Source organism: Cetorhinus maximus, chromosome 20 (genome assembly GCF_964194155.1).
Source record: "Cetorhinus maximus chromosome 20, sCetMax3.hap1.1, whole genome shotgun sequence".
Lineage (NCBI taxonomy): Eukaryota > Metazoa > Chordata > Chondrichthyes > Lamniformes > Cetorhinidae > Cetorhinus > Cetorhinus maximus.
The window spans coordinates 21,167,829-21,191,280 of record NC_135898.1 but is presented as its reverse complement, the minus strand read 5'-3'; the positions used below and the strand labels follow the sequence as shown (position 1 = coordinate 21,191,280).

General features: G+C 43.9%; 1 protein-coding gene across 1 annotated transcript in view; it reads right to left on the bottom strand.

Moving 5' to 3' along the window:
* LOC144694927 (phytanoyl-CoA hydroxylase-interacting protein-like) overlaps positions 1-23,452 on the bottom strand; it is a 60,771-nt gene that overhangs the window by 5,598 nt on the left and 31,721 nt on the right. The window contains exons 3-4 of the mRNA XM_078565709.1: positions 7,163-7,330; positions 409-583 (exon numbers count right to left, since the gene is read on the bottom strand). Of these exons, the coding sequence (XP_078421835.1) occupies positions 409-583; positions 7,163-7,327 (340 nt within the window). The 5' untranslated portion in view covers positions 7,328-7,330. The remainder of the gene's footprint in view (positions 1-408; positions 584-7,162; positions 7,331-23,452) is intronic.

Genomic DNA, 23,452 nt, shown 5'->3' with positions numbered 1-23,452 from the left:
GACTGATTGTCTTAAATTGGTTGTTAGTGTAGTTTTTGCACACTCTGGATTGTTCAACAAGTGCCACCCAATCATGGAATCACATGGAACAGTAGACATTTTGTTCCCAATTGCTTTGGCCATGGCAACGCCTCGGCCAATCAGAGTCAGTTCGCCAGCCAATCAGCACCCTTTTCTCCAGTCATTTAAATTGTTGTGATTGTTTGAAATTTGGCATTCTTGCATTTGTCCTGATGAGTGCAAAACAAAAAACTTCAGCAACATGTCTCTCTTTTCAGCAAGATTCAACTTCATTGCGACTACCAGAAGACAATTTAGATGGACTTTTTTTGTCGGGCAGTTTTTCTGTTGCTAAATGCTACGTGAGTGTAAAAGGAGACCAGTCCATGTGTGATTTCACATGCTCACCTCCAGTGCAGAATTCCACCACCTCGCTCCAGTCAGACACGAGGTATTCTCCATCACTCTGCTTGATGGCGACCTGGACAGCGACGCTGTACTCTGTGCGGGGGCTCAGGAACCAGTGCCCTCTCACAGTCATCGGCAGTGCCACAGCCTTGGCCACCAGCTTGGTAGGGACATCCTGAATAGCCAAGAACATAAGAATGAGCTTTGCTGATTGGTGCCTCTGCTGTTGGCTTAAGCGTGTATGTACAGACAACATTTAATGATTGATGGGATTTTCAAAGGCCAATATCTAAGGGGCTGGATTACAAAGGGATGGACATGATGTTTGTTCAGACTCTTGGGTTAAGCCCCATCTGGTGTTTGGACACCCATCTCCAGAAGAATATCTTGTGCATGGAGGGGTTGATGCCAAGACTCAGAGGGTTCGATTGTGAGGACAGATTGCAAAGAATAAGCATGTTTTCCCCTGAGTAGAGAAGATGGAGGGGTAATCTAATCAAGGTTTTTAAAATGATAGGTTAGATAGAGAGAAACTATTTCCACTGGTGAGAGGAGTCCAGAACAAGGGATTAAAAAAAACTTATGGGGGAATTTTATGGCCCCTCCCATTGGTGGGACTTTCTGTTTCTGCCAAAGTCAATGGACTATTGAACAGCTCGCCGCATTTTCTGGCCCTGCCCCACTACAATGTGGCCGTAAAATTCTACTTTTAAAGTCAGAGCTAGGCCATTCAGGGGCGATGTCAGGAAGCACTTCCTCTTACAAAGGGTAGCCGAAATCTGGAACTCCCCCAAAAAAACTTTGGATGCTGGGGACTAAAATAAAACTGCTGAAAAAATTCAAGTGGCTTTCCTCAAGTGCATTTTCAATGTATAGAATCCTGAATCCCATTTAACATTGTCATGTGCTCCCAGGTTTAAAGATGCTCCCCTCAATCTTCCTGACGTTTCCCTCCTTCAGGTCACACTTCTTTTCAGCTGTGATTTCAGCAAATTACATAGGCATTTTGTCTTGTTACATTGTGTAACAACACAAGGCACATCTACCTGACCCAGCCTTGTTTAGTCAGGTCCAGGCAAAGATCCAAGGAGCCTGTCACTGACCCATGAAGGACTGCGTGATGGGGTGTGTGTGTGTGTCTGTGTGTGGAGGTGTCACGGCCAGGAAACTTTGAATTCGAATTACGTTCAGCAGAGCGTGTCTTACATTACAGCCTGAGCTCTGCTGCCTGTAGGATAATGGCCTCTTCACGGCCCCTCATTACTGGAGTTAAATAAGCACTCAGTCAATGCCGGGTGAGGGAGCACTGGCTCTGCTGTGATAACTGAGTCAATAACTGATGTCTGGGCGAGGAAACAATGCTGGACACAGAGAATAATGTGGATATGCTTTCACCTTTGCAGTTTCCTGGTTAAGTGGAAGCTTTATCCTTCTGCGGATCACCACCTAAACTTGTGAATTGTCATGGGGTGACTGACCTACTGCGTGTTTCCATTATTTATTTTAGATTTCTGGCATTTGGGCCTTTTTTCTATTTTTCTCCAGTGATGTCCAGACAGACCCAAGCTCCTGTGCAGTAGTGATTAGTCACAGAGGAAATAAGCATAGCCCTAGAACAGCTTCACAAACAGAAGTGTTGAGTACAAAATCAGAATAGTTCTGCTGATCCTTTATAAAGCTCTGGTTAGGCCACAACTAGAGTATTGTGTCCAGTTTTGGTCACCACATGTTAGGAAAGATGTGAGGGCCCTTGAGAGAGTCCGGAGGAGATTTACCAGAATGGTTCCAGGGATGAGGGGTTTTAGCTACAAGGTTGGGTCGGAGAAGCTGGGGTTGTTCTCCTTGGAGCAAAGGAGATTGAGAGGAGATTTGATAGAGGTGGACAAGATTCTGACATGTTTAGATAAGATAGACAAAGAAAAGCTGTTCCCATCAGATAGAGTCACAGATTTAAGGTTTTGGGCAAGAGATAAGGGGGGTGTGAGGAAGAACTTTTTTTACGCAGCGAGTATTAATGACCTGGAACTCGCTGCCCTCGAGGGGGGTGGAAGCGGAGATGATGAATGATTTCAAAAGGAAATTGGATGGGCACTTGAGGGAGATAAACTTGCAGGGATAGCGCAGGGGAACGGGGCTGACTGGATTGAGCAGCCACAGCCAAATTAAAAGTCGAAAATCTTCAAATATCATCACTCATATTGTCTCCCTTTGCAGACGTTGACGGTCCCAAGTATTCCAACATTTCCTATTTTTTAGTCCTTGTCACTGGAGATGCAGTGAAGTGTGACACTGGGCAGCGCCTGAGTCCGAGAAACCATGCCCATCTCCAATTTCACCTTCTTTCAGATTAGACTCAAGAAGAAATTTTCTCAATCGTCTCTCATTGCCTGCAGAAACTCGGGACAAAGTGATCATCAGTAATGCTTTGTTCTGGCTATGGGGATCTGTAGCTTATCAATCTTCATTGGTGTGCAATTGCGGGTATGTCACAGATGGTGATACACAAATCAGGAGGGTGCACTATAAATTTAATATATTGTGGATTTCGATTTAGTGACAAAAATTCAATTCAATGACCGTTGTTTCCACCTTATTTTGCGTGTTGGACATGGCTCAGTTGGTAGCCTTCTAGCTCTGAATCACATGGTTGTGGGGTTTAAGTCACTCTCCAAGACTCGAGCACTGCAGTGCAGTACAGCAGTGCTGGAGGTGCCATCTTTTGGATGAGACATTAATAGGCCCCACCTGCCCTCTCAGGTGGGTGTAAAGAAGAACAGAGGAGTTATCCCTAGTGTCCTGGCCAAAATTTATCCCTCAACCAACATCACAAAAACAGACCATTTCTCTCTCTCTCCCTGAAACGCCATGATTGTGATAAAAGCAAATATTCATGTGCTCTTGAGCATGAGGATATTCACTATGAAGGAATTGTGAGCTGCTAGCTCTGTTCCTATCTATCATACACAGTAGTAAGCTGAGGCTAGGTTCTGCCAGGAATCCAGCTCTGGATGATGGTTCCCAAGGCAACGGTTGCTTTAGTTCCGTTTGCTGTTTAAAGAGAATGCAAGTTGAGCCAAGGGATGGAAAAAAATAGTTGTCATGGTTTTGATATCCGTCTTAGCCTTCAATATTTTTTACAAGCCAAGATATTAGAAAGAGCCAGAGCACGCAACTTTCAAACATAGCCGGGAGAATGTGTCAGTCCAGGAAGTGTCACCTGTGATAATTTTACACCAGGGAAATGTGTATGTAACAGCACCACTGTTAGTGAAACCTACATATTGATTCCTGGGAAGGAGTTACAGGCTGGAATCTAATTGGGAGGTTTGGTGGGGGAGGTGAGGGTTGGCGGGGTTAATATGTCGAATAACAGAAACCCAGGTGTGAGTTACAGGCTGGGATCTAATCAAGGGGTTCGGTGGGTCGGGGAGTTACATATGGAATAACAGGTACCCGGAAATTCAATCGAGGGGTTGATGGGGTGGAGTTTCGGGAAATCCAGGAATGAGTTACGGGCTGGAATCTAATTGAGAGTTTTGGCTGGTTTATATATAGAATAACAGAAACCTTAGGAGTGAGTTACAGACTGGAATCTAATCAAGGTGTTCAGATGGTTTATATGTAGAATAACACTTACCTGGAAATGAGCTACAGGCTGGAATTCAATCGAGGTGTTGGGTGTGAGTTGGAGTTTATATGTAGAATAACAGAATTCCAGGAGTGAGGTATGGGCTGGAATCTAATCAAGGGGTTCGGGTGGTTTACACATAGAATAGCAGATAGCCGGGAGTGAGCTGCAGTTTGGAATATAATCTCCTAACAGCTCTTTCATCACCTGTGTCGAGCTGTTGAGAGAAAGCATCCCACGTGAACCGTGGATGATTATGTAAGAAATCAATCTGTGTCAGTCAGACGCCCCCAGAGTGCAAATGATGGTTACATTGCGGGGTTTGAGTGAGCTGCAAAGTGGGAGAATGCCAGTGCAATTAGACAGGAGCTGATGGCTTTAATTCCAAAATGTTACAATAAGTAATGTGTAATAGTATCAACGTTCCCTGGGGGTAGCTTCTGATCATCTGTGATTAACTGTTTGATAACCTACACTACCTAACCCCAAGTAAAAGGGAATGAGCTGGATGAGCAGAGATCTCTGAGCTCTGCTCAAATCGCAGAAGCAATCTTTTCACATTCAGTGGGTATGGCCTGAGTTGGAGGAGAGAGGGACAACAATATTTCTCTGTAATACAGGTAAATATTCGCAACCCTATCCAGCTCTCCACCCTCATCTGCCTCAGCTACAATTCATTAGAATGTGAAGTGGAACCAAGCTTGCATGGAAGGCGGCCACGATTTCAGTGCCCCCCTCTCTCTCTCTCGCTCTCTATCTCTCTCTCTCTCTATCAGCCATATGGCTCTCAGTGGGGAAGTGAAAGTCTTCAGGTGTTAATAACACATGCAGGAAGTGTGCCAGGGCCTACTGCACCTGTCTATTATCTCAGTGAGGTGGGAGCTCGCTTTTCTTTATTATTTACTTTTTGCCCATCTGCAGGCTTCTGCTTAAAGACTCTCGCTATCCTTCTGAGATGTGCGTGAGCGCGGATTCAGAGAATGACGCAACAGATTTAGTGTTGTACAGCTTGGTCCAGCATGGGCCAACACTTTCAGAGTAGCAGAACATTGAGTAGTGGACGGGTAGAAGGGGTGCATTCTTAAGACCCTCTCCGACTATATGTCTGACTCATTGTACACCCTACCAAGGCTTGAACTGATCCAGACCTGCAACAGAATGTCCACTCTCACCAGGGACAGTCTTCACTACAACAAGGGTTTAGTAGAGATAGAGTGTTAGAATATTCTGTATGTATGTGAGTTGCACTCTCACTTCTACTCTCCCTCTCTCTCTCCCTCTGCCCTCCCTTGCTTTCTCTTTCTCTGTCTCTCTCAGTCGCTCTCTTTATGTGTCTGTCTCTCTCTTTCAATGTTGCCATCTCCTTGTTTCTCTCACTCTCAGTCTCTGTCCCTCTGTTTTTCCTTCTCTGCCTCTCTCTTTCTTCCTCTATTTCTCTGTGTCTCTCTTGCCTCTCTTTATTTCTCTGTCTCTCTGCCTCCTCGTTTCTCTCTGTCATTTTCTCTCCCCTTGTCTCTCTTTCTCTGTTCTCTCTCTCTCAGCTTCTCTCTCTTTCTCTCTGCTTCTTTTTCTCCATCTTTCTGTCTCATTGCTTTGCTCTTTGTTTCTTTCTCCCCACCTCCACTGTCTTTCTTTCTCTCGCACTCTCTCAGCCTCACTCTGTCTCTTTCTCTATTTCTCTGAGATGAGATAATTCTGTCTCTCTGAAGTCCTCTCTGGTAATAGCTGCTGTGTAGGGAATATTTTGAAATAAAATTTCAATTGGAATTTGCCTCCTTGCTTTAGTCGGAGATGGCAGTTGATACCTCTGAGCTGAGCTGTCTTCTTGGCATCAGCAAACGGTTCCTGCTTCAGTCACCTGGGTCAGCTAGAATCAATATCCTTATTCTTCTCGGATGTTGCCTTTAGTTACCTTGTGTTCCATTTAGTCAGGACAGTTCCTCTTTGATTTTTATGTTTCACTGCTGCTGATGTGGGAAATGCAATTTTCCTCTACTTAGCTTAGAAGGAATATCACAAGACCACAAGATAGATATGGATGAGAAAAGTCATTTAGCTCTTTTATGATCAGAGTTCCCCTCTCAACACATGTAACTAGACTTTGCAAACACCTGTGAGCTGCCCACTTGGATAGATACTAACTATCAGTCAGACCGTGACATTCAGGCTAAGACTAATAGTTGAGTTTATTTCCACTTAAGGTAAATACATGGAACTGGATAGTGGAAAGCTGGGAATTGGAGACATTAGACTGCACTCCCATTATATTCCCACTCTCAAGGGCAATTAGAGATGGGCAATAAATGCTGCCTTGCTGGCGATGCTCAAATGCCAAGAATGAATGGAAAAAAATGTCCCTCACTGATATTGCAGCAGGCTCAATTGAAGTTCACTCGAATAGACAGAGAATTGTGCCTAGTTTTGCGAGAAGGGTTTCCACCCCAAGATGTTCTTACACTCTAGTGCTAAAAGAGGAAGCATTACACTTTAGCAACTCACCAAGGCTTCTTTAACAGCACTTCTCAAACCTGTGACCTTCACCACCTAGAAGGATGAAGCAGAGCAGCAAGGATATGGGACCACCATGACCTCCAAGTTACCAAGCATCCTGACATAGACATACATTGACCATTCCTGTATAGTTGCTGGGTCACAAACCTGGAATTTCCTACCTGACAACACTGCTAGAGCAGCTTCACCACATTGACTATTCATCAGCACCTTCTCAAGTGGACTAGTGATGCCCACATCCCCAGAATGAGTAAAACAAAAGGAAAACCTAGTCTAGTAAATCTTGATTTGAATGTGTGAGGAGGCACTAATTGCCCTTGAAAATGGGAATAAAATGGGAGTGCAGTCTAAGATCTCCAATTCCCAACTTTCCACTATCCACTTGCGAGTAATTATCTTAAGTGGAAATAAACTCAAATATTAGTGTTAGCCTGAGGAAACAAGAGCATGTCTGATGATGACTAGGATAAGAGCAATATCAAGCCCATTTGGCTAACTTTAAAAGGATAAAGTAAAGTTAATCAAATTATACTCTTATAGCCCACAGACATGATTAGTTGTGCCATATATATCTATTTAGTAAGCTGCCAGCCTGGAACCCTGGTATAAACTTACTCTGTGCTTGAATTTATTGGAATCCTTGTTTTCTTTCTTGTTGAGGTCCACAAAGTAATGTGTGATGCGCTCCCTGTCCTTCACATCTGTGTCCCAGCAGATCTTGAAAGAGTCGCAGGTGATGTTGGTGATTTTGATGTTGTGAGGTGTTGACAGCAGCTCCATTTTCTGTTGGAGGAAGAGGAAGAGAAAGCGTTTCTTACACAGCAAGGAACAGCTTTACCCTGAGCATCGTTACTACATGGCTGCTTCACCCCCGACCCTGCTTTGGGGAGGTGGGGAGTGAGAGTTCTCTCAATAGTTGACAATCAACAACAACAACAACTTGCATTTAGGTAGCACCTCTAACATATTAAAACACCCCCAAGGTGCTTCATTAGAGGGTTATCAAACAAAATTCGGCACTGAGCCACATAACAGTGACCAAAAGCTTGGTCCAAGCGGCCGGTTTTAAGGAATATCTTCAAGGGGTGGTGAGATGCAAAGAGGGAATTCCAAAGCTCAAGGGCTTGACAGGTGAAGGCACGGCCGCCAATGGTGGAGCTAAATCGGGGATGCACCAGAGACCAGAATTAGAGGGGTGCTGATATCTCAGAGGGTTGTGGGGCTGGAAGAGCTTACAGAGATCAGGAGGGATGAGGCCATGAAGGGATTTGAAAACAAGGGTGAGAATTTTAAAATTGTGACATTGCCAAACCAGGAACCAATGTAGTCAGTAATCACAGATGATGGATAATCAGGGCTTGGTGTGTGTTAGGATGCAGGCAACAGAGTTTAGGATGAACTGAGCTTGATGGAAAGTGGAAGATGGGAGGCTGGCCAAAAGTGTATTGGAATAGTCAGGTCCAGAGTTAAAGAAGGTATGTATGCATTGGGGGGGGTGGGGTGGGGGGGTAACAGCGGCTGATGAGCTGAGGCAGGGGCAGAGTTGGACGACGTTACAGAATGGAAACTGTCCTGGCGATCGAGCGCTTATGTGGTTGGAAGCTGATCCCAAGTCTAAAAAATGGCATCAAGGTTACAACAGTCTGGTGCGTCTCAGGCCATTCCTGAGAGAGAGTTTGAATCAGTCCCCTAATTAAATTGGACATTTCATAGCCACCCATGATCTTTGTACACAAATCATTCATTGCAGAGAGAACAATGCATTCTCCAACCTGCTGGACACTGATTTAAGGTGATTGGCAAAAGAAGCAATGGCACAATGAGGAAAAGCCTTTTTTGTGCAGCGAGGGGTTAGGATCTGGAAGGCTCTGCCTGAGAGTGTGGTGGAGGCAGATTCAATCGTGGCTTTCAGAAGGGAATTGTATAATTATCTAAAGAGAGACAATTTGTACGACTGTAGGGAAAGGTGGGAAAGTGGGACTACCTGAGCCATTCTTTCAGGGAGCCAGCATGAACAAGATGGCCTCCTTCTGTGCTGCAATTACTCTGTGGCCAGGATTTTACGGCCCCTCCTTCCGGGCGGGATGTTATGGTGCTGACGAACTGAATGGAGATTTAAATGGCTCACCGCATCCGTCGGGGCAGGCATGCCACGGAGAGGCTGTAAAATCCTGGCCTATGGTTCTATCCATCCTGCTCTTTCAGCCTCTGTGCAATGCACTTTATTAGCTGTAGCCCAGGCTTTCATCTCCTGAATTAAGGGATTTTCTTCCAAAATACTTCAAAATGCCCGTCAAAAGAAAATCCTGAGTGGTCACCATCGTGGTGTGACATTTGCATGATCCCAATTGAAAAGAAAAGGTTAGTCAGAGATCCTATCAAACCTCAATCAAGACTGACTTGAACTATGCTAACCTAACATCATGATTGATGTTTTCCAGCATTGTAGTAATATTAACCTTTGTTTGTTAAGTACGGAAGTATGATTTAATTTTAGAGTATTGATCACTGAACATTTGATCCATGACTCACCCAACGGCGCTGGCCAATTTTAATGTGAAGCCATCACCCACTCAACGAAGGAACTTAAATAAAATCGGCCATTCTAAAGTGGTTCCCAAGGGCAGAATCTTCTGCTCTCGCTGGTGGCGAGCTTGTAGGCAGGAAGAGAATTTAATTAGGTGGAATGGTGGTGCGCCAGAACCCAGCCACCTTCACGCCTCCACCAGGATTAAGTTCTGGGCGGGAAACCCCATGGTTGACCTTCCCGCCCTGCAGCCTATTGAGGCCCTTTAGCAGCCAATTAATGACCACTTAAGGACCCCATCCCACTGCCGCTAATATTAACCTAGTGGCGGGCCTGTTGCAATGCGACGTGCACAACAGGTAAACCTGAGCGGCCAGCTTGTCACCTCTGGGGGAGAGGTCCCTTGAATCAAAGACACTCAGTGCCTGATCCAGGGACTTGACATCGGGAGTGGAGGGCAGTACTGCTGAGAGCCACTCCCCTGTTCTTGTTGCCGAGCACCCCCGTACCCCTCCTTCCGCGACTCCCCACTTATGATCCTGGGGCTCCAGTAAGTGTTTTTCCTGTGGCAACCATGGCCCAGCTGAGCACAAGAGCTGCCAGCCTCTGACTGACCAGCAACTCATGGTAGGCGAGACGTCCACTCTCGGGGTCTTGATTCCAGGGGAAGGCCTGCCTTCCACTGTAGCCCTGCCACTGTCCGATTGCCTTGTGATTCAGTGGGCTTTTCTGAAAAACCGAGCGCGGATCTCTCGCTGGCTCTCCTACCAGCTGGCGAGACCACCGACACCTCAACAAGATTCCGCCTTATGTCTCAGGGAGGTGTATTCACTAATAATGGGCTCAAGGACAACAGGTAATCTTGTGATAAAAAAGGACGATTGCTGTCTTTTCATTGGGGTCTGTAGAATTGGAGCATTAGCTGGTGCTGGATGGCACAGAATCAAACGCCTACTTACAATTAAGGTTTCACTTGGAAATAGCAATTATATGCAACAAGAGTAAAATTATTGATAAAAATAATGAAGTAAGGGAGTTATCCTGATCTCTTTACCCCAGCAGATAAAAAATTTGTTGGCATGGAAACCGGCTTGTTAACTGAAATTAATGTAAAAGTGTACGTCCAATTAAATTCTCGTTCTATGGAATTGCAATTTAAATGTTGGTGTGCCTGTTGGCAGGAATTGAGTGAAAGAAGTATACAAAAAGTGTCAGTTTGTTATGAGTATTTGGATAAGTAATGGTTTGTTTGGCCTGTGAGCAGTAACATGTTTGAGTCAGGTGTGGCTGTGGCTTTACCAGCATGTTTAAATATTAGTCTCCACCACTTACAGCAAGTGCATTGGTGGGGATGCGACTTGCTCACTATAACTGGTGGAGGGGATAAAGCTGCAAAACAATATAGATGAGCAAAGCAAGATTGTGGATTTCCTCCTGGTCTCCATCCCTGGATCATTACGATTCTCCCTTTTGCTCTCCATTCGACTTGATTTGCCTCCACAATATATCAGAATAACTCAACAAACACTCCCTGCCTTTGTCATAGTGTTCATCACTTCAAAAGCATTTAAGACGACCAAGCCTCTACCTCCCATTCATTCCAAGAGGGGGCGGACCCAGGGTGTGGAGGGGCTTTTCCAACTCTTTTTGTACCGTTCACATATTAGTTGCAGCTTCTTGTGTGTGAAACCGTTTTAATTTCAAAACAGTGGTGGGGCAGGTAGGGAGGGTTGTATTGTATGTGGGCCATGATGTATGGAAAAGGATGGCTCCTCAGCCATTATGTTACATAAGAACATAAAAAAAGTAGATCATTCGGCCCCTCGAGCCTGCTTGCCCATTCAATCCAATCATGGCTGATCTGCCTCAACTCCACTTTCCTGCCTCTCCCCATATCCCTTGATTCCCTGAGAGATGAAAAATCTCTTTCCCTCAGACTTAAATATTCTCAATGATGGAACATCCACAGCCCTCTGGGGAGAGAATTCCAAAGGTTCACAACCCTCTGAGTGAAGAAATTTCTCCTCATCTCAATCGTGAATGAGCAACCCCTTGTTCTGAGAGTGTGCCCCTGTGTTATAGTTTACAGCATGGTTTTTACTTATGATTAGATGTTTTATCTGTACCCCAAGATCAGTAAGGTTCTTGAGACATTGAGAACAAGCAATTGTAGGTTTCTAAAGCAAGCAGGCATGTGCAATACAGTTCCTCCCACTTATGTGGTGGGATCTTAACACAGGCAAACAGCATTAACTATCACCATTACAGTCAATTGCAAAGATGTTGATTGTATCACATTTAGTGCACCAGCTATTTCAGGCTATATAGTTAACATTAGTGGTAAGCATAGATGATATATCCTTTGAGAGCTTAACAACAATTGAATATCTCAGTCTTGATAGCAACAGCTATCTCTTGCATCCACGCCTCACATGGAGGAGAGTTTTACAATGTTTTGTGTTTCCTGATTTTCCTCCTGAAAGGCCAGTTTTAAGGTTATGTCACTTTTCTACACCAAAAAAAACAGTTTCTCTCTATCTACCCTTCTTTGAACATTTTAAACATCTCAATCAGATGATCCTTCAACCTTCCACACTCAAGGGAACACAAGCCTTGTCGGCCATGATCATATTAAATGGTGGAGCAGGCTTGAGGGGCCAAGTGGTTTGCTGGTCCTATTTCTAAGCTTCTTATGTTAGTGCATCCTAGTTCCTCACTGTTTAGAAAAAACTCTGATTTATAAATACTGTGGCTACTAGAGCAGGTCAGAGGCTGGGAATTCTGCAGAGGGTAACTCATCTCCTGACTCCCCAAAGCCTGTCCATCACCTACAAGGCACAAGTCAGGAGTGTGATGGAATACTCCCCACTTGCCTGGATGAGTGCAACTCCAAAAATAGATAGGCACCTTCCAAACCTATGACCTCTACCACCATGAAGGGCGAGGGCAGCATGGGGAACACCAACACCTGCAGGTTCCCATCCAAGCCACTCACCATCCTGACTTGGAAATATATCGCTATTCCTTCACTGTCGCTGTGTCAAAATCCTGGAACTCCCTCCTAACAGCACTGTGGGTGTACCTACAACATATGGACTATAGCGGTTTAAGAAGGCAGCTGACCACCACCTTCTCAAGGGCAATATCAGATGGGCCAGCGATGCCCACACCCTGTGAAAAAATGAATTTTTAAAAATACATCCTGAGTTCAAGATGGACGATCTCACATTTGCCCACATTTGCACTCCATTTGTCCACTCACTTAAACCATTGAGATTTCTTTGTAATTTGGCACTCCCATCTGCTGCATTTATTGTCCCTTCCAATGTAATGTCATAGTGGCACCTCTGCAAAGCCAATTTTCACCCACATCTCCCACTGAGAAACTCATGTGCCCTGCTAATTGAAGTGGGTTGCACTGTTGACAATTCTAGAGCAATGTGCTGTGCATTGAGTATCAATGGAGGCTGCAAACTCTGTCACTTCCACTCACAATTCTTGGTAAAGTGGGACTGTAACAATGGCAATTACCTCCCCTTTCCTGGCCTGACACCATCAGGTCTGACTTGGATGGGTGGAAGAAGGGTTGGAGTGAAGGAGGGTGGGTGGGTGGCATGGGTGCAGAGAGGGAGGGTGAGTGGGTAAGAGTTGACGGTAAGAGAATGAGGGAGAGAGGGACGGGGGATAGGAAAGAAGGGAGGCGGTTTGGGAGAGTAGGGAAGGGGGTGAATTAATCTGTGTGTTAATCCTGTCATGCACCTGCACTGTCTTCATAACCTTTGATGTATTTTAATGCAAATACATATTGCATCATTAGTGTTTGAAATATTTCATTTCTTGTTGCTATGGCAACGATGCTCCTCCAAAAGGAAAGATGCTGATTATAAACGCATTTCTCTCTAAGACGAGTACAGGCAAGGAAGGCAATTCAGCCCTCATGTTCCATCTCTTTTCTCAATCCCTTCCCCTCTGCATCACAACAATACCTCTAATCTTATTTATATTCTGCGTATTATTTTATAAATGTCCAAGGCGCCTCGATTGCCTCCTTTCAAGGCTGAAGCATTTCAGTTTTTTAGCCCTACCTCAGAACTCAGATTCATAACCCTTCCCTGTGCCTCAAACAGTGATCAGACGCTTCTCTCTCAATGTCTGTCTTGCAATGTATATGTCTATGTATTCAATATGTATACAATTCTCTCTCTCTCTCTTCGTAAGCTACTCTCTTCTTGTAAAAATATAAGCTCTGTATTTTACCAGCATTAAATTGAGAACACAGAGCATCTTTAGGAATGTCAATTGCTTTTTGCCCCACAGAGGGTGTTTTAAATAATCCCCTCGCCCATATATTCACTTATTCACTGCATTGCAACAACCGTCGGGGGAACCTCTTTGCCCCAGGCTTTAGCATTTCTGCTCTTCGAGCTTGGATAATATTGCTTGCCAGGAATTTGGAGCACATATTTCAGTGGTGCTGCTGCAGACTTTAACCCTCATCATGTACCTGAGGTACATGCAGCATCTTCTACATTTTCCCCATCGCACTTGGGAGGGGAATCAGGTTGCACTGTCCTAAATCAAGAGTAAAACCAAGATGCCTGTGTCCTTGACACCTGGTTATATCAACGCAACACTATCCGGAAGGAAGAGCAACATTGATTACTTCAAACTGTTGGCTGTGATGATGGGCTCAAATATCAGTGGAGACGTGAAACAGCAAGCAGAGGAGTCGAGTAGGACTTTTTACTTAAGCGGATTCTAAATGTGGGATGTTACCAGAAATGATCAATGAAGCAGACAGTATAAATTGAGTCACTAGACTATTGAGTGTGTTTCTGAAGAAAAGCAGGATTGAGGGATATGAGTAGATGTCTGATAAGAAGGTAGGGAGATGGTGGCATAGTGGTAATGCCACTGGACTAATAATCCCGAGGCCCAGGGTAATATTTTGGGGATAAGGGTTCAAGATTCCACATCCAACTTTAAATTCAATTAATAAAAAATCTGGAATTAAAAGCTAGTCTAGTCAATCATGAACATCCTTTAAGGAAGGATCTCTTATCAGCCACATCTGCACCTGCATCCCATGAAAGAATAAAGAGGTAATACATTGTGTAAATTGGTTGATCAAGTGAGGTGGGTAGGTGGGATTGAGGGATATGGGAAAAATGTGGGCAGGTAGGATTAAGGGCCATGGGGAGAAGGTGAGCAGCTGGGATTAAGGGATATGAGGAGAAGGCTATTAAGTGGGGTTGAGGGATATGGGGGAATGTGGGCAGGTGGAGAGAAGGTGAATGGGTTTAGCTGTCAAAAAAAGGTTGGCTTGAGGCTTTCCCTGCCCCAACAATTCCTACGTGTGCAAAAATATTTTCCGATTTTTGTTCGGATAGAAAATGAAAGATGCTGGTGGAGGTCACCATCCAGTTGGACATTGGCTAGCTTAGTTTGAATTGGGAAATGATGATTGGATGGGCCATATAGACATTTTCATATATATCTTTATAACAATGCAATTTAGGAATAAGAAATTTTAAAAAATCTTTTATGCGAATAAAGAATTTATATTCAAGGGCTTTTTAGATGTAAATGAAAGTGTTTTAATAAATGACATCCCATCCTATAATAATGATGATGAATGCAGCCGATTAAAGTGAGCAACATTCTGGAATATGTGCCAGTGCAGGGTTATGGGAGCTGACAGCTGGAATAGTTAGTGCCATTTTATCATCAATCCCTTACATTACACAAATGTTAAAAGCTAGCTCACAGATTTAATTGCAACCTCTTTATTATTAGGCTCTTAACTCAGCCATCCTGCCCTGTGTTTGTTAGGAGATGAAGTCTCCTTGTCTATTTGAAGCTAGTTACAATCCTACTCTATAGCTGCCGACATCACTGAAAGCCAGACTAACAAGTCACCTATTTGGTGCATTGTGTCTCAAGGATCCTCATTAAATCCCTTACTCCTCCATCTACCACCAGCTTCCTTTCCTCCCTCACTTTCTTTCTTGCTCATTTTAGAAACAGAATACTATTTTGATGAAAAAATTATTGAGGCAGCCAAAGAGGTCACAACACAGATGCAACTAGTCATTTGGTAGTACAGAACTTGAGCATTGCTGAAAAAAGAGACTTGCTGTTGAAGCTTTTCATCTTGCACTCATCAGGTCAGATTCACAAGAATACCAAATCTAAGGGGAACAACAATTGGCAAGAGGACTCTGATTTTTCAACCAAAATTCAACTAAACAAAAGCGTGGGGGACAGCCATTCCCTGGTTCATTCCCCATGGCGATGCCTTGACCAATCAGAGTCGACCTGCCTGGTTTGAATTGAATCAAAAGCTTGGCAGTTAACTGTTCTCTTGTGCATTCTCCATGGCAATGTCTCTACCACAGAGCCCTCTTGTCAACCAATCAGCACTCTCTTCCCATGCAGTATAAATTGTTGTTACCTTTAGACTTGGTATTCTTTTGAATCTGTCCTGATGAGTGCAAGATGAAAAGCTTTGACAGCATGTCTCTTTTTTCAGCAATACAGATGCAACTGTTCCATCTAATGTATCAGCCAAGTGGCTATTGCCCTCACAATGGGCAGCATGGGTATATACTACTGAGGAAGACACACAGAGAAAGGCTTGCATTTATATAACCCTTTTCACAACCACCAGATGTCTTAAAGTGCTTTCCAGCCAATGAAGTGTCGTCAGTGTTCTGCAGCAGCCAATTTGTGCACAGCAAACTCCCACAAACAGCAATATGATGATGACCAGATTATGTTTTTTGTGATGTTGATTGAAGGATAAATATTGGCCAGGACACCGGGGATAACTCTCCTGCTCTTCTTCAAAGTAGTGCCATGGGATCTTTTACATCCACCCTAGCAGGCAGATGAAGCCTCAGTTTAATGTCTCAGCCAAAAGACGGCACCTTCGACAGTGCAGCACTCCCTCAGCATTGCACTGGAATGTCAGCCTTGATTTTTGTGCTCAAGCCCTGAAGTGGGACTTAAACCTGGAACCTTGTGATTCAGGTGACAGAGAGGCACATTCGGAGGCCCTTGCTGCATTCACTTGACATCCAAGCTCGCGCACTTTCTGGAGGGGTAGGCAGGGAGCAATCGGAAGCAAGAGACTGACCGATTGCCCCTAGCCAATCTCAGGGTACTACTACCAAATATCAGAAATATCAGAAGTGTCAGAATATTGCATAAATCCAGGATCAAACCTGGGACCTTTCCTGGTCTGCATGACTCAGTATCCCACCAGGAATTATATAAACCCACTGAGCTATTAGGGTTGTAAAAAGAACAGTTTAATTTTTACAATAATTATTGTATGTGACATTGAATTTCACATGCCAGTGTGTACAGAAATCCCTGGTTGCTATTCTCTCAAAAGGAAGAACAAGGAAGGAGATTAGGGGAAACTATTTTTACGTAGTGAGTTGTTATGATCTGCCTGAAGGGTTTTTTTAATATTCTTTCATGGGATGTGGGCGTCACTGGTTGGGCAGCATTTGGTGGAAGAATAAAATTAAAAGGAAGATGCATAAATACTTGAAAAAGAAAAAAAACGCATGCTAAAGCGAAGTGGGACTCATTGGATAGCTCTTTCAAAGAGCTGGCACAGGCATGATAGGCTGAATGGCCTCCTGTGCTGTAAGATCCCATGATTCTGGTTTCTAATTCCAGCTTATTTATGACTGTGAAACATCCCGGTTGCAGCTCGCACCGTTTTGATGGGCAAGAGATGGGGCATCAAAGGTGGTGATGAGCCACCTTCTTGAATTGCTGCCATCCAGGGGGTGAAGGTACTACTATTATACTGTCAGGAGGGAGTGAGAATCACAGAATCACACCCACCACTGGTTTGGGAAAAATTGCTTCCCCTTGGGGCAAGTGATTCCAGTAACAACAACTTGCATTTATATAGCACCTTAAACATAGCATCCCAAGGTGCTTGACAGGAGCATGATCAAACATTTGACACCGAGCTAAATAAATAGTTATTAAGACCGATGGCCAAAACCTTAGTCAGAGGTCGGTTTGAAGGAGTGTCTTAAAGGAGAAAAGAGAGAGAGGTGGAGAGGTTTAAGAAGGGTGTTCCTAAACTTAGGGTCCAACTGAAGGCACAGCCACCAATGGTGAACCGGTTAAAATTGGGGATGCTCAAGAGGCCAGAATTGGAAGAGCGCAGCTATCTCGGAGGGTTGTAAGGCTGGAGATTACAGGGATAGGGAGGGGTGAGGACATGGAGGAATTTGAATGTGAGGGTGAGAATTTTAAATTTAAAGCTTGTGGGGCTGGGAGCCAAAGTAGATCAGCAAATATATGATACGCTGCAGCAACTCGCCAAATCTCCATCAACAGCACCTTCTGAACCCATGGTCGCTACTACCTAGAAGGACAAGTGCAGCAGATGCATGGGAACACCCACCACCTGCAAGTTCCCCTCCAAGCCACATATCATCCTGACTTGGAACATTATCGCTGTTCCATCATTGTCACTGGGTCAAAGTCCTGGAACTCCCTACCTAACAGCACTGTGGGTGTACATACACCACACGGACTGCAGCGGTTCAAGAAGGCAGCTCACCACCACCTTCTCAATGGCAACTAGGAATGGGCAATAAATGCTGGCCTAGCCAGCGATGCCCACATCCCATGAACAAATGAAAAAACAGGAAGAAGGGTATGTTTTGTGTTGAGGGTCTGGGTTATATTGGGGCTTGTCTCTGAGGTTAGGCAGCTCCTTATCTCTGTTGCCCTCTGCAGGTTTTCATTGAGGGGACAGCACAGAAACAGTCCATTCGGCCCACATGGTCCGTGCTGTTGTTTCTGTTCCGCATTATCCTCCTCCCTCATCTCTTCATTGCAGCCTATCGGCGTATTCTTCTATCCCTTTCCACCTCATGTGTTTATCCAGCTTCCCATTAAACATATCCATTCAATTCACCTCAACCACTGCCTATGGTAGTGAGTCCCACATTCTCACCACTCATTGGGTAAAGATTCCTGAATTTCCTGTTGGATTTATTAGTGCTACCTTATAGTTATGGCTCCTAGTTTTGGTCTCCCCAAGTGGAAACATCTTCTCTGCATCTATCCTATCAAATGCATCACAATCTTGAAGAACACTATTAGTTCACTTCTCGGCCATCTCTTTTCCAGAGGAAAGTGCTGAAAAGGACTGTAGGGCCTTTCTGGATGGATGGATGGATTAAGGTGGGGCTGAATGGCTCTACACTCTATATATAATAGGACATTTCCTCCCCTCCATCCTTCTCCTCGCCTCTCCCACTCTATGGATGCTGTCACCGATTAGCCCGCTCACTGCTCTAAGTTGAATTTGACCTCCGAGGAGTGGAGAATTTGACGCCGTGTCCCTCCATCCTGTGGTGCCAAGTTATGATGAGCCATTCCTTTATCTCCTGGAACTTTACCATTGTGCAATGTTTTACATGGTACCCACAAGCTCATAGCCTGATACAGTGGCCCTGTTGTTATAAGCGTGTACACACTGCAGTAGTATTCCACATTGTGAAGCAAAATGTTGATACGGGGGAGGGGTGGTTATTCTGCAACCACAATCACCCCTCAGTGAGGGGTCTTTCAATTGGAAGCTGTGTTCATTTACCTCAGAAATAGAGTTTATATCTTTATTTAGCGTGTGCATAGTCGCAGAGTCAAGCTATAGCCTTGTCAGTGGCTGGATGGAGTCCTTGAATTTATCTATTCAGTTGGAGAGACAGGACAAGTTGAGAAAGCTGTTAACAAAGCATGTGGGATCCTGGGCTTTACTAATAAATGCATCGAGGTACAAGGGGAAGGAAGCTATTCTAAACCTTTATAAAACACTGGGTAGGCTTCAGCGCATTGTGTTCAATTCTGTGCACCACACTTTAGGAAGGATGTCAAGGCAGGGCAGAGAAGATTTACCAGAATGGTATCAGCGATCAAACACCAGGTATGTGGAGAGACTGGAGAAGCTGGATCCTTCTCCTTGGGGCAGAGAAGATTATGTGCTAAGAATAATGTTAAGAAATGTGAAGGGTTTTGATAGAGTAGATAGGGAGAAGGTGTTTCAACTAGCAGGAGGGTCAGTAACCAGAGGAAACGGATTTAAGATAATTGGCATAGAAAGCTAGGGGCAAATGAACAGTTTTTTTTATGCAGCATGTTATGATCTGAAACATACATCTGAAGGGTGGTGGAAGCACATTCAATAGGACCTTTCAATTGGATATATACTTGAAGAGGAAAACTTGCAGGAATACGAGGAAAGAGCAGGGGGAGTAGGACTAATTGGATAATACTTTCAAAGAGCCGGAACAGTTGCGACGAGCCGAATGACCTCGTCTGTGCTCTGTGATTGTATAATACTGAGGATTGAGACTCCAGTCTGTCACTTCCCTCACTCCAACACCATTGAGTTGCCTAAGAATGTCAATCAATCTCCCTGTGGAGTTTGCTGGGCTGGTTACACACTCCGAATGTTTCTCATCTCAGTGGATCAGTGTTGTATGAAATGTTAAAGAGCTATCCAGCAGGAGGGCTCGTGTGTAGCTTTTGTTTCTGCATTTCAGTGTACAGGCTGCTGCCAGGAGTTTAATGTAAATACCGATGGTTTAGATTGAGGGAGCCAGATGGACTTCCATTGCATACCGAGTAGTTTGCAGAAGAATGGAAGAGAAAGGACCTTTCTCAAATCTCCGTCCGATAACCCTGCCTTCTTACCGTCTCTCTCAATCCATCCTTATTCTCAAGACCTCTCCAGCAACTCTTGAATCCATGGATATATTGCACCCTCCATAAATGCATCAGCTCATCCAAAATTGCTGCCCACATCATAACACACAGCAAGTCCCATTCACCCACGTCACCCCTGTGCTCATTGACCCACATTGGTTCCTGGTCTGGCAATGCCTCAATTTTTAAAGTTCTCATCCTTGTTTTCAAATCCTTCCCTGACCTCAAAGCCTTCCTGTCTCTGTAATCTCCTCCACCGTTGACAGTAACACAGCAAGAATGTCACTGGGCTAGTAATGCCAGAAATAGAGAAAAAGAAGAGAAAAATTGGAAAAGATGGGGATGAGGAAATAAGAACTCACTTGGTAGTACAGAACAAAAATATTGCTAAAAAGAAAGACATGCCAAAACAAAACGCCTACTGTTAAATGTGATTCTGCAATTGGGCAGTACTTGCTGAACAATCTTGAGTGCGCTAATAGCTACATGAACAATCAATTTAAGATAATCATAAGAACATAAGAAATAAGAACAGGAGTAGACCATTCAGCCCCTCGAGCCTGCTCTGCCATTCAATAAGATCATGGCTGATCTTCTTGTGTTTTGATTTCCACATTCCCATCTACCCCCAATAACCTTTGATTCCCTTGCCTAACAAGAATCTATCTACCTCTGCCTTAAAAATATTCAATTACCCTGCCTCCACCACCTTCTAAGGCAGAGAATTCCAAAGTCGCACAACCCTCTGAGAGAAAACTTTTCTCCTCATCTCTGTCCTAAAACGGTGACCCCTAATTTTAAAACAGTGCCCCCTAGTTCTGGACTCACCCACAAGAGGAAACATCCTTTCAGTGTCCACCTTGTCAAGGCCGTTCGGGATCTTGTATACTTCAATCAAATCACCCCTCACTCTTCTAAACTCCAATGGAAACAAGCCCAGTCTGTCCAACCTTTCCTCATAAGACAACCCACTCATTCCAGGTATCAATCTAGTAAACCTTCTCTGAACTGCCTCCAATGCATTTACATCCTTCCTTAAACAAGGAGACCAAAACTGCACACAGTATTCGAGGTGTGGTCTCACCAATGCCCCGTATAACTGAAGCATAGCATCCTTACTTTTATGTTCAATCCCTCTCATAATGAAGGATAACATTCCATTAGCTGCCTTAATTACTTGCTGTACCTGCATGTTAACTTTTTGTGACTCATGTACTAGAACACCTAGATCCCTCTGTACCTCAAAATTATGCAGCCGTTTTCTGTTTAAGTAAAACTCTGCTTTTTTTGTTCTTCCAGCCAAAGTGAACAGCTTCACATTTTCCCACATTAAACTCTATTTGCCAGATCTTTGCCCACTCATTCAACCTATCTACATCCATCTGTAACCTCCTCATGTCCTCTTCACAACATACTTTCCTACCTATCTTTTGTGTCATCTGCAGATTTAGCTACCATGTCTTTGGTCCTCTCATCTAAATCATTGCGATATAAATTGTAAAAAGTTGAGGCCCCAGCTCAGACTCCTGTGGGACTCCACCCATCACATCCTACCAATCTGAAAAAGACCCATTTATGCATACTCTCTGCCAGTCAGACAATCTTCTATCCATGCTAATATGTTATCCCCTACTCCATGCACTTTTATTTTCCGTAATAACCTTTGATGTGGCACCTTATCAAATGCCTTCTGGAAATCCAAGTCCAGTACATCTACATGCTACCCTTTATCCACCGTGCATGTTACTCCTTCAAAAAACTCCAATAATTCGACTAAACATGATTTTCCTTGAACAAAACAATGCTGACTCTTCCCGATTGCCTTGAGCTCTTCTAAGTGCCCAGTTTTTAACCTCCTTAATGATTGATTCTAACAACTTCCCCATGACAGATGTCAAGCTAACTGGCCTATAGTTTCCTGTTTTCTGCCTCCCTCCCTTCTTGAATAGAGGGGTTATATTTGCTACTTTCCAATCTGATGGAACCTTTCCAGAATCGAGCGAATTTTGGAAAATTAACACCAGCACATCAACTACCTCATTAGCCACCTCTTTTAAGACCCCAGGATGTAGCCCATCGGAACCCGGAAACTTGCCAACCCACGGCTCCATCAATTTGCTCAGTACTGTTTCCCCAGTGATTTCAATTTCATCAAGTTCCTTTCTCCCTTTCACCTCCTGATTTACAGCTATTGCTGGAATGTTTTTTGTATCCTCTATGGTGAACACAGAAACAAAATATTTGTTCATTTCTTCTGCCATTTCCTTATTATCTATTAACTCCCCACTGCCACTCTCTGGAGGACTAACACTCACTTTGCTTACTCTTTTCCTTTTTGAATACCTGTAGAAACTCTTGCTATCCATTTTCCATTTCAAGCTAGCTTCCTCTCATACTCTAATTTCTTTCTCCTGGTTAACCTTTTAAGTCATTCTCTGCCGTTCTTTATATTCTGACCAATCATCTGTCCTGTCACTCATCTTTACAGAGTTGTATGCTTTTTCCTTAAATTTGACACTTCCCTTAACTTATTTAGTTAACCACAGATGGTGGGTCCTTCCCTTAGAATTTTTCTTTATAATAGGATTGTACTTATTCTGAATGCGCTGAAATATCCCCTTAAATGTCTGCCACTGCTTCGCTATTGATCTATCCTCTAGCCTAGTTTCCCAGTCCACTTCAGCTAGCTCAGCTTTCATCCCCACATAATTGCCCTTATTTAAGTTTAAGATACTAGTCTTAGACCCACTCTTCTCCCTTTCAAACTGGATGTAAAATTGAATCATATTGCGGTCGCTGCTACAGGGTGTGCCTTTACTCTGAGGTCATTAATTAATCCTGTGATTAATTAATCAGTCGAGCTCGTAACATGGCTCATTTATGCTTGCTGGAAGTGACACACATTCGTATAAAGGGCCCATTCTCTGCAAACAAAAGGTTCAAGCCTTGCGCCTTTTTTTGAATTACTCAGGAGCTTAGGAAGCCTATAGTTTCCCTGTTACTTTTCCATGGCAACATCTCGGCCAATCAATGTCAATTTGCCAACCCAATCAGCACCTTTTTCTCCTGCAGTACAAATTGTTGTGATTATTTGAAATTTGGCATTCTTGCATTTGTCCAGATGAGTGCAAGATGAAAAGCTTCAGCAACATGTCTCTCTTTTCAGCAATGGATAAGAACTCATTAAAGGCAGTTCTCCATGGGATTGGTAATGGGTGGAGCAGTCACGATTAAGCTTTTAGTGATACTTTGGGTAAAACTGGAATTCTGGCAAGTTGTATTTGTCCAGTGCTGGCAAATCTACGCATGGACAATGATGAAGCCAGGAGGCATGGAGCTGAGATTTACCAGTCGCAGTGATGTTATTTTGCACAAACTCTTTGTTTGGTTGTGGATTTGCTAATATTGGTCCCCAGATGCCATGTCAGACAACAGTTTTCAGAGTGCCATCGCAGCTGTGAGGGGATTCTGTGGGATATGACATTGGCCCTGGTCCAATATTGGAAGGCAATCACTGGTAAAACAGCCTCATTCAGTTAAAGTTTTAATAGCTCCCAGGAACAAGGGAATGTTACTCAGGCAAAAGCTAATCATTTATTTTTGGAATTAGAGGCCTGATATAAAGTGAT